The sequence below is a fragment of the Cydia pomonella genome, chromosome 22, assembly GCF_033807575.1.
Source record: "Cydia pomonella isolate Wapato2018A chromosome 22, ilCydPomo1, whole genome shotgun sequence".
Lineage (NCBI taxonomy): Eukaryota > Metazoa > Arthropoda > Insecta > Lepidoptera > Tortricidae > Cydia > Cydia pomonella.
In genome coordinates this window covers 7094705-7106804 of record NC_084724.1, presented here as the reverse complement: position 1 = coordinate 7106804, position 12100 = coordinate 7094705, and the positions used below count along the sequence as shown (strand labels likewise).

Genomic DNA, 12100 nt, shown 5'->3' with positions numbered 1-12100 from the left:
GATTAAAAATAACTATTTAAAATTAATGAACAAACTCAAAATATAATATCAAGAGATTACAAAATGAATGCAGTATTATAAAATAGAATCTAAGTTTTCAATTCTTGCGTAATTTATATAAATAAGGTAGGTACAATTTTAAAATTCGTCTACATTGGCGAACATGTATTTAAGACTGCATTTCATAGTGCGATAAGTTCGCAGGTCGTTTGGTCACGAGCAAGCATCTGAAAGTCTACCGTGAAAAATGATAATCGAAATTTCGTTTCAGAAATCAAATAAAGAAAATTTGATTTTCATTTTTCACGGTAGGGCCTCTGGTTTATTTCTTTTCGTAGGTAGTAGTATATATAGTTATTGTAATTATATAGATTTCAATGGGACTGGACCGGCCATGTCTGCCGCATGCACCCTCAGAGGTGGGCGAAAATAGCCACGGAGTGAGTGCCGCAAGATGGATAAGGAGCTGGTAGGCCCTGGCGGAGATGGCGGGACCTGGACGCATATCTCAACGGCTGGCCGGAGATTGCTCAAAACAGAGACGGATGGAGATCGAGGGGGAGGCCATTGCCCAGCAGTGGGACACCATATAAGCCAGTAATAATAAATAATATTACACATGGTGCGTTAGGGACATGCGACAAAATTTTCTGTTTCATAATTTTTTACTGATCAGATAGGTATCAATGTTTTTTATCGGAGTACTAACTAGTGAAAGTTACTAAGTTTATGTTCACCTCATAAAATATGACAAAGGATTGATAAAAACACCCTGTATTTCCGGCGCATTCGTCAGAACTGACTTCATAAATTGCTTCAGTATCGAAGGAACTGTATATCGTTGGTTGAATCACAGAGTGAAACCGTCGCATTATCCATCTCATTTTGAGCAGAAGTGAAAACTTTTGTTTTTGTCAGGTACCTTCAAGTTACTTCTGAGCGTCGTCGCATCCGCTAACAGCCTTATTGGCTAATGTAAGCCTAAGTACCTACAGGTTCAGTTGTTTGCTGGCTCGATTTCTCGTACTGTTTCGATCTCCGCTTTACAGAAGAAACACTGCTTGCTGTTCAGCATGTGCTGCATAACACAGGCTCTGTAAATAAAAAAAAAGATTTGTGAATTTGTTTTCGTATGCCAGATCACATGTGGATCAAGATTAAGACGACCTATCGGACTCAAAATGGAATCACGGTAGACCTCGTCAAAGATGGCGGGGTGAATTTGAGGCCTTTGACAAAAACTATCGGACACCCTAGACCAAAGGCTCCCCAATTAGTTTCTCCAGGAGTTCGGTTTTTAAAATAAAATGACCATCGCGGTCCGTTTCTACTTGAGTTTATTAAATAAGCAAATGTAATTTACAGCACAAAATCGTAAGAAAAAACCAAATTTTTAGCGCCCTGACCTGCAGGAATGGTGTCCACACGGCATGAAGGCCGTGTCCGCTGGTCGCGCGTAGCAAATAGTGCAAAGCAGTTCTGATTGCGTGCCGCTGCCTCCTGGTGACGACTCCTGCAAGTCATGAAATCTATGATCACAGATGAATTCATACGAATAGGAATACAAATCATTAAGTCAAAGTCAAAACTAGTTTTCACCGAGGCACTTTGTAAAAACTCCCTGACGGAGAACTAGTTGTGTTCGTAACATTGTACATGTTACCATTAAACGGGGTTTTAAGATAACATTGACAATGGCTTGATTTTCCATGTCTTGGCCAAAATTTACATTGTCAAGCCAAACCTAGTCTTCCTATCTTTCTCAGGTTAAGAGTAGCGTTCGTAAGCGTTACTCCATCTTAAAAAGTCACCAACTTTGCGAGATTTTATTTAGCGTCACTAATAACTTAATGGAGTTGATCTGATGAATTGATGATGCCCAAAGAAACTCCTCAATGAAAAAACAAAAACACATCAAGTGTAGGCTTATTAGAAAGGTCTCAAGAAGTATTTGATAAACATGCAAATGCATGCAACAGTGTTTTTGACAGTAACTTATTTGTAGCTTTTATTTCTAGGTGTCTTTCGAAACGTGGTGACTATAAGGGATTCATTACATGTATCGTACCTCCGCGCTTTTATACGCAAGAGCGTTGCCTTACCAAGTTAGTTTTAGCAGCTCGGAGTTTTTCCACGACCGCTTCTAACGCTTTCATCTCTTCAACCGTGACGTCCTCGGGATCTGTCAAAAAATAATTTCAAATTGCAAATTAAAGAGCGGAAAGAATACAATCTCGATACAATGCGTCGAAATTCCATAATATACCCGGCGACGGGAAACGTATGTTATTCTATTTTTATACTCGTCGACTCTACGTACGACGTAACCAACTATAATACGTAAACTATAATCGCATAGTTTTCACTATGGGCTCCCGACTCAACTATAATGAATTCATTACGAAACACTTTAGTAAACTATAATGAATTGGACCAATCACGCCTCGACACGGTCAACAGGACAAAACCAAAGGATAAAACAAAAGACATCAACGAGCCTCTTTTACAGTTAGAACTTAACAAATTTTGCTTAATAAATAATTAAAGTTGTAGTAGATACTCGTATGTACTAACAGTTGTAGAAGGAGAAATCCGCTCTTTTGCACTTCCCCAACATGAAGTCGAGACCATCGATGTGGAAAAGCGGTTCGGAGACCAGCGCTTTCGTCGCCCGCTCCAAGTGCTGCCAATAACACACATTAATTACCTACCTACGTATATTATCCTGTTTTTTTCCCGATCACAAGCTTGACAGAGAAATCATTGTGTCATTTTGTAAGTTAACAGCTTTATCCGATGTAATTTTTCCCTTAGAATTGCGTGATTTTCGCGTACGGGGCAATTCATTCTGACGACGCAGCCGGTGACACGACGGTCGTTAAATAATTACGAGCTTAACTTAAGTAATTTATTTTATTTTAATTCGACGTAATTTAGGGAAAAAGATCAAATCCACAAATATCTGGGAATGAAATTATAACTTCCAGTCAAAATTAAATGCCCTATATTTATGTCTTAGAGCATTTAACCAACGGGAGACGCCTTGTTTGTAATTTTCTGTACGTTACGTAATGTACCAATAGCCATGTCAGAAAAACGTCAGTCCATACAATATATATGATCATTGGCCGAGGGTTTCGACAGAGGGGCAAGCTCTTAAAGGCGACTCCGGTTGTTAAATCCTCCAAGACTTATGAAAATGAAAATTAGAGGATGGACTATTTTCGCTATAACTTCGCGCCTGAGGTTATAAAGCGAAAAAAGAACCTTTCGTGTGCGGAGCATGTCATTGCGATCTTAATTTGAGCGGGCCACCATCCACTTCACAGAAAACTTTCTACTTCATTGGAAAGTTAACACCAAAGAATATAATACTCACTACGAGGTTAACACTTTCGGGAAGGTTACTTTGTTGCAACATTTAAATCCAAATATACCAACTAAAATACCTCCTGTGGAAGTTTCGGGTCAAGCATCCTGATGATGCACCCGGCGACCGGAGCCAGCGCCACGTAGTAGTGGACACGGTCCGTGTCCGGCAGTCCACGGGCCACGAGACGGGCGAAGCCGGCGCCGCCGCCGGACCGGACGCAGACGCGAGACACGACGGCCATTAGTATCTAGAGAATGCAGTGATGTGCGACTTTCAGATGTTTAGGTATGTACTTTTAGGCATACCTCTCGTTTCAAATGGTGGTACCTTTCCTTAAAAATTTTTTGGTTGGGCTTAAATTATAAAATAATTGAAGAAATGTGTCTTTGCCCGTTTTTCGTATCCAATATGCTAATCTTCCAAAATGGTTTACTAAAAACTACTATTACTCGTCTGCTTGTTTGCTAACGATCACATAAAAAAATGACAATAAAAGTAAAGTCACAGGGACCTACATTCGACACGAGAGTGTAGTGTCGGTTGATGGTGACACTTTGGTGTGATCTGTGCTTTGGTAAACCAGTTGCTAGTTTTAAAGTTTGTAAGGTCGGGCCGGTATCTCACTTGCAGCAGTTCTAACTTGACAAGTCCCGCCCGTAGAAGCTCATTCTGCCCATCAGAGGCCTTTAGCTTAATAAGAACAGCAGTTGACAGACGTATAGCCATTTCCAGGGCCCTTTCTAGCCCATGGTAGAGGTCGAATCAGTTCTTACCTGAAAAGTCCTGCCAAGTAGAAGCTCATTCTGACGATCACAGGCCTCAATCTTGATGAAAACAGTAGGTGCCGGACATATAGCCCTTTCCAGGGGCCTCGCCAGTCCATGATAGAGGTCGAAGCAGTTCTTACCTGACAAGTCCTGCCCAGTAAAAGCTCATTCTGTTTATCACAGGCCTCCGCCTTCATGAGAACTGTAGGCGCCAGGCATATAGCCACCTCCAGGGCCCTCGCCAGTCCGTGGTAGAGGTCGAAGCAGTTATTACCTGACAAGTCCTGCCCAGTAAAAGCTCATTCTGTTTATCACAGGCCTCCGCCTTCGTGAGAACTGTAGGCGCCAGGCATATAGCCATCTCCAGGGCCCTCGCCAGTCCATGGTAGAGGTCGAAGCAGGTGGCACAAAGCTTGATTTGACGCGACTCGAGGTTGGAGTCCACGTTCACTCTGTCCATCTGCAAGTTTAATTTAAGACCTAGTATTCGGCTGTCTGTCTTAACTGGTGGGAGATTGCACAGGATCGAGACAACTGGCGTGTACTCGTGTCAGAGGCCAAGACTCATTTTGGGTCGCTGCGCCATTAAGTAAGTAATCGACTTACGAAGTTTGAAAACTGTAAATTTGTATAATATTATTTGTATTCAGGGACAAAACTTGGGGAAAAGACGCGAAAATACACAATTTAGTTTTGTTGTAGCATTAAAATAACTATTCCATTCAAAATAATAAGTCAGTCTTATTCACGTCCATACCTACCAAACTTCATTGCAAACTTTCTTTACAACCCTGAATGAGCAATCACAATCGAATTATTATATTTGTCCATTTTTTTCCAGAAAATAAAACGGAAACTGTTATCCGTCCGGACACAACTGATAGCTACTAGTATTTCATAGCAATTTCACCGGACACAAGTTATCAGACGTTCGGAACTGGCGAATGTCTGTGCCAAAATCATGGATAACAAATACTAAGTATAAAGTCAGATACTCCACTTCGGAAAACGTTGTTCTGAATTATTATTATTTTCGTTTTATTTTTGGGGTTACTTAGCCAAAACGGGAAAAAATGAATTGATAGTTTCAAAATGCACATATTATTGAATCTTTTGTGTCTACAATTTTAGTTTCTAATTCTTTACAGGTATAAAAACATGCTGCTGGCTAGTGTCTTGAATAAAATGGAATGTTCAAATTGATTTTAAATGTTGTTACTCTGTCCCGTTCATCATGGGACGATAAAGGCACAATCTGTTAAAATAAATGTACAATTCACGTTCTACTAACATGTTGGCCCATTGTCTATGAGAAACGCTTATAAATACCAAAATGCGTGTTTGTTAAATTTAAATAGGTACGATAAAATTAAAGTTGTAAGTGTTGTCCAGGGGTAACGTAACCATGGCAACGAGTAACACTAAAACGTTGATCCATCCATAAATACATATCTACATAAATACATATGTACATACATATATATAGTCACGCTTATTTCCCGAAGGGGTAATAGGCAGAGACCACGGATTTCGACTTGCTACGATCCTGACATACCTCTTTCGCTGCCTCCACTTTCATAACATTCCTCATACACGCTCGCCGGTTTAGGGTGCTCCCCGATTAGATCAGAGAAAATCCGCCGAGGTCTACCCCTTCCAACTCCCGCTTCTATTCCTCCCTTAAATACAAAACTACTAGGGTTTTAATTGTTAAACTGGAGTATCTGTTATTTATAATCTCAGCGAAAATGCTTGGCACGCCTCGGCGGAAAAGTTTCAAATCAAGTATAAATGTGTTTTATAAACGCAATACGGAATTATGGATAGTGTGAATTGTATAAAATAAAATTTATCTGGACACGTGTTGGCATAGTGCATGGTATCGGATTGGTTAGTTAAACATAAAATACGAAGATGTGTTGCGACTTCCACGGGATGCCATGCGACGCCAATGGTATAGCCAGATGTTTATTTTTCTGATTACAATTTCTCTTCCTTCGTTTTCTGATAGGTACCTAGTTAATAATAATATTATAGGACATTATTACACAAATTGACTAATTCCCACAGTAAGCTCAATAAGGCTTGTGTTGAGAGTACTTAGACAACGATAATATAAATATTTATAAATACTTAAATACATAGAAAACACCCATGACTCAGGAACAAATATCCATGCTCATCACACAAATACATGCCCTTACCAGGATTTGAACCCGGGATCATCAGCTTCGTAGGCAGGGTCACTACCCACTAGGCCAAACCGGTCGTCACAGTTACACCTAGTTAATTGCCTTTCAATACTCTTCTTACTTTCTGTCCTAGCAGCCATTGCTTCTGCGTGGTCGTACTTTTAGCACCATCGTGATGAACTCAGAGAACGCCCTGTTAAGTGGCTCAGCAGCCAGTTGAAAAATTGACATAGCTGGCCCCATTCTTATTGCCCGTAAGGCCCGTCCTTAGATAGGTATACCTATATTAATGGCACTGACTTACTCGTCGTTGCAATACCGACAGAGATCAAGACAGTTATGTTTTGAATTTATTTTTGACGTTGACGGATCCGTTCCAAGGAAGAAGGTAGGAACCTCACCTACCTTCACCTATTTATTTATTTTTATTTTTTATTTTTTTTATTTTTTTACTGGACTCTGCGGATAGAGAACCAATACATTCTATGACTCTTCACTTTCCGCACATAGACTGGTAGTGATTCTACTTGAAAGAACACAAATTAAATTAAATTTTCTTAATAGTATGAGGATTCCCTACAAGTGTTTCTCTTACCCTATCTAACCTTATATTATTGTATTGTAGGATCAATTGAGCCTGGTTTTACCTCTTGCATCATAGTGATGAACTCAGAGAATGCCCAGTTGAGTTGGCTCAACAACGAGTTGAAGAATGACGCAGCTTCTTTAGGATGTGACGCGATGTAGTCTCGTATTCGTTGTTGGATCACTTCTGATGGGCACGGGCCTGTAGATAGTTTAAAATGTGATATTAAAGGGATCTGTGTTATTGAAAAGGCAGACGGACTAGAGGACTAAGTGTGACCAAATATCCACCCAGATGGACATCACACTAAGCAACGCTTTCCACAAAGCAACCGACAGGGAGAAGTGGAGAGCTGCCATAGGTAAAATTAAGAAGCGGAGTCACGATCATTAGCACTGACGGATCGACTTAGGATTTAAGCCACCAGCGAGCGTTCAGCGGAGCGTGCAGCGTCGAGCGTTCATATTTGCGTTCAAGGCGTCTGGCATTTGTTTAACATGGATGCTGCGCCTGACGCTCCGTTGGCGCCGCCGCTCAAGCGTTCACGCGTTGTGCAGGCTTGGGCTTGCACACTATTATCAAGTGCTAAGTATCATGTAAGTAAATTTGAGCGGGATTGTTTACTTAGGAATATATGGATAATATGGTAGTATATTTTTTCAGGAAAAGGAAGATAGTAAAAGAAACATACCGAAACATTGACTCATAAGTCCAGCATCTACTTTGGCACCAAGATTGTTCACTGTTGGTTCTCTGTCACCGTATCTGTAAATAAAAGCATTTTGTCAGGAGATATAGAAACAACATTTACCGAACATAGACTACTTTATTCATAAATCTACACTATTGTATTATCAAGATACCTACAACCCCCCGTTACAAAAGAAAATTGTACAAGTTGTATGGAATCGTACCCGTCTCTTTCATTCACTCTCTTCGTCTCACTCATCCTCTTTCCTTAAATTTTATTTCATGAACATTGATATTTGCATTGGAAATCACATTCCCTTTGGGAGCGCAGGTTCGTATCCTACCGACTGCGCCATCTCAGGAGATATAGAAACGACCATTAACGTGCATAGAACACACAAAACGTGTTACACATTTACCATAAATTTAAATGCTTCCTGATAAACCAATCGAGTGATAAATACCTATTGTCAACCTGTAATCAATCGGCATGAAGCATTACGCGTATGCGCAAAAAGAACGTTGCTACAGATTGCAGCAATATTCATATATAGTGTAATACGGGTCTACCTTAAATACGCATTGTTAATACCAATGCTGAGCATAGTGCTAACGCTATCGCAAGCACGAATGCCTCGGTGACTGGCCTGAACGCTAGCCAGCACGACAGCGTTTCATACATTTAATCGACCTCAACTATGTACGCCCGCTCCTCGTCTCGCTACCTGCTGACGTTCAAAGAGTCGCCGCAGCCTGAGAGTGTCACCTCACCTGGCAGCAAGATGGGGCCATTGGCGGTGCCGAAAGCCGAATCCTGAGCCATGCCAAAAGCGCACAAGCACCCAGTTGGACTGCGCCCATGCTCGGTTCTGGTAAGGACGAATCAGTTCTTCCACCATGCACATTTGGCTGAAAAGATCAAATATTTATTATATTGGCACCCAGACAGTGCCGGATTTGTTTTAACTTTTATTGCTGGCTAGTAGGCAAGAAATCACATACACCCTTCGATTTTTTCGTAGAAGTATCTACCTAATATCCATTGGTGAAATCTCTTTTGCAAAAACTAAGTGGGCGGATAAAATCCAGACTGAACCTATTATTGTATTGTATAGGTACGGCGAGATGTATAATTTAAAAACGCATGATTCAGCAATGAACATGTACAGTTCAGGTTCTAAACTGTAGGTATTGTGCAATGCAAAATTATGTCTTCTGAAAAGGAAGAAACTCTTACTGTTTGACAGGCACCCGCTCAATAGCCCTCATAGTGGGTGGCTGCGTGGCAAACGAAGCCAGCGTCTGCACCAAGGACTCGCGGGTACTCGCTAACACTATGCGCTGGTCTGCGAACTCAGAGCACAGGAAAGAAGCGCAGGATACCATCAGATCTTCCCATTCTACAATAAAAGTTTTGATTTTAGGTTTTCGTTACTTTTCAAGATGGCTTATAGCCCAAACTCAATGATGATGCGCCATAAAGAGAATTAATAATTTTTCTATTCTAGAAACAGAACTCTCAACAATCAAACAGTCAGCAGTCAGTCTCTGAGGGCCTACCGCGAATCACGTTCGACGTGTTGCCTCTTTGTCGCACTTGTAAATTCGTACGTAAGTGTGACAGGGAGGCAACACGTCGAACGTGGTTCGCGGTAGGTCCTCTGGTCTCATAAACAAGCGAGGTGTATACACACCCCGTATATCCCACATATTTGCCTCAAAACCTTACTTATGAGTAATTGACTACTGATGTGTCGTCGGAAACTTCCCCAAATTGATTTCGAAAAACTTTCGGAAACTTATTTTTACATTTTATACCTACGTATGGAAATTGAAATTTAACATTTCCAATCGTTTTCTGTGAAATTTTCTTGAAGACTTTTACTTGCACATGTTGGTAAAGTCAGTCCAAGCTAAGTTAGTAGCGATTTTGATAGCACAGACGGTGCAAGTGTTAAGTAAACATCATAATTTCATAGAATTTTGACATTTAAAATAACACTTGTTCCGTTTGGGCTATCAAAATAGCTGCTAATTTAGCTTGGTCTAACTCTATGTACTTATGAGACGATTATGGTCTTCCCAGGTTTTTCAATGACTCTTCCTCCAAGGTGTGACATAAGTAATAAGGTACGCAAGTTTACCTGGTATCTGATGAACAGGTACTGTGGGATGCATGTACAACCGGAGTGTGTTGCAGAGTTCCAACATGGCGTCCACGTGGTATTCCGGTACGAACGCAAACAGGGGTTCTGCAAATTCACGCGTCACTGGTTCTGGTGAGACAAAGCAAAGTGCTGGCATAGCTTACTCGTATTAGTTGGAAAACTAAAAAAATAAAAACAAATATGACGCGTGTAGCAATGGATCAAGTGGAGTAGCTCACATAAAACAAGATGACCTTAAGGGTTGTATTACTGGTATTATAAATGTAGACTCGTACAGTCGTTTCACTGTTAATCTCTTACTAAATTATAAGTTACGCTTACGATTGGCCGGTCCGACTTGAGTGTTGGATGCGTTTCGGGGGGTGGCCGCCGTTGAGTTTGGTGTCTGGGGGCTAAATATAAGAATGAGCTAGATTAAGTAAGGCTAACTCGATCTGCCGCGGTGAATGATACGACAGCTTTAATATATTTCTCTTCCTAAAGCCGGGTCTAGACGGGTGTAACTTGTAATGTAATCCATCTTGTAATGTAACGGGAAGACTGCGTGTGGACGGCACTACGAGCATTACATGTAACGCTTATCCGGCGATCTATCGGCTGTCGGTTTTTAGCTTGAACATAAAGGCGTTCGCAGTGCCGTCCACACGTTGAAGCTATATTACAAGTAATCTTACATTACACGTTGTGCTATTGGTACAGAAACGGCGTGGCAGGTTGCGTGTGCTTTCCACATTTTTGCAAGTTTAACCTCATTTTTTAGGGTTCCGTTCCCAAAGAGTCAAAGGGGACCCTATTATTGAGACTCCGCTGTCCGTCCGTCCGTCCGTCCGTCGGACCGTCTGTCACCAGGCTGTATCTCATGAACCGTGATAGTTAGCCAGTTGAAATTTCAACAGATTATATATTTCTGTTGCCGCTATAACAACAAATACTAAAAACAGAATAAAATAAATATTCAAGGGGGCTCCCATACAAAAAAGTGATTTTAGATAATGGTACGGAATCCTCCGTGCGCTAGTACGACTCACACGTGGCCGGTTTTTATTACCAATAAACAAGTGTCAACGCTACAAAACCTGTCTTTTTTAAGTCATAGTCAGCAAACGAGCAGAGCCGCCTGATGGGAAGCCGTCATCGTCACCCATGGACATAAGCAACATCTCAGGAGCCACTTAATGATATCTAATGTACCATATGTTCTTGTGAATAAACTTTCATTCATTCATTCATTCACTTAAGCGTTGCCGACCATTGAGAACCCTAAATACCCGCTTTTTGAAGAATTCCATGTTGTAGGGCAAAGGAATATTATACGACATTATTACACAAATTGACTAAGACCCACAGTAAGCTCAATAAGGCTTGTGTTGTAGGGACTTAGACAACGATATATATAATATATAAATATTTATAAATACTTAAATACATAGAAAACACCCAAGACTCAGGAACAAATATCCATGCTCATCACACGAATAAATGCCCTTACCAGGATTTGAACCCGGGACCATCAGCTTCGTAGGCAGGGTCACTACCCACTAGGCCAAACCGGTCGTCGAAAATCTAGGAAATAACCCTAGGAGGTAACTCATTCCACATTATGCACGTTCTATGAAGAAACGAGCGAGATACCCGCTTATTGGTGTGCCATGTACCTATCTAAAAAGTGAGGATAAGCTTTTCTTATTTGTGTATCAATGTCTAGTTAGACTGTTGTGACTATACAGCTGTTAATCCTTGTGTTTACCTATTACTGGAGCTGTCTGTGTATTCGAGCTGTAGAGACGCGTAGCTTCCGAGTAGAGAGCTCTTCCCTGGAAGAATCTCCTTACTGGCCACCTTTAATGACAATTGTGTTATTCATAGTCGATTGCATGCTAAAAACAAGTTTATATGATAGAAACACTACTATTTTAAGTAAAGGTGACTGATTACACTGATGACTGAATGAATTTCGGTCATAGAATGAATGAAAAGAGTCGTGGCAGTTAGATTCACCCGCAGACATATTATCAGAGAATGGTCCAATTATAAACAGACAAGAAAAAAAGCATGAAGTTCAGAATCTCAATCTTTGAATGACGCTGAAATTTAGTTCCACATCTTGCCGAGTTGACCTCAGGCTCTCCAACGAGCCGTGTCAAGAATGCCGGGTCGACTAGGAGGCCGATTCTAGTTTACAATTGGTTATGGTTTTCATATGATCTTAGCGATCGTCTTAGTGATTGGCGCGCCTCTCACGCATGACTTTCACTTCATTTCGCATACACCTATCAGCGTGTCCGATCTTCAAAGTCGTATAAAAATAAGATCAAAACCGTAAG

At 40.9% G+C, this 12100-nt stretch overlaps 1 protein-coding gene across 6 annotated transcripts in view; it reads right to left on the bottom strand.

Moving 5' to 3' along the window:
• Positions 1-11: 11 nt before the first annotated feature.
• Positions 12-12100, bottom strand: part of LOC133530297 (E3 ubiquitin-protein ligase RNF123-like) — a 66773-nt gene continuing 54684 nt past the window's right edge. For 4 of the 6 annotated variants that reach the window (XR_009801287.1, XR_009801283.1, XR_009801284.1 and 1 more), the window contains 9 exons: positions 11524-11615; positions 10098-10168; positions 9753-9884; positions 8846-9008; positions 8380-8517; positions 7610-7683; positions 6980-7119; positions 4281-4600; positions 3531-3620 (listed from right to left, as the gene is read on the bottom strand). Coding sequence is in view for 1 of the 6 variants with exons in the window: in XM_061868193.1 (XP_061724177.1) it covers positions 998-1094; positions 1407-1513; positions 2103-2182; positions 2575-2683; positions 3450-3620; positions 4415-4600; positions 6980-7119; positions 7610-7683; positions 8380-8517; positions 8846-9008; positions 9753-9884; positions 10098-10168; positions 11524-11615 (1560 nt within the window). In the remaining 5 variants the exon portion in view is untranslated. Of the gene's footprint in view, positions 1095-1406; positions 1514-2102; positions 2183-2574; positions 2684-3449; positions 3621-4280; positions 4601-6979; positions 7120-7609; positions 7684-8379; positions 8518-8845; positions 9009-9752; positions 9885-10097; positions 10169-11523; positions 11616-12100 lie in introns of those variants that run through there. The other 2 variants (XM_061868193.1, XR_009801286.1) reach the window with 2 other exon arrangements.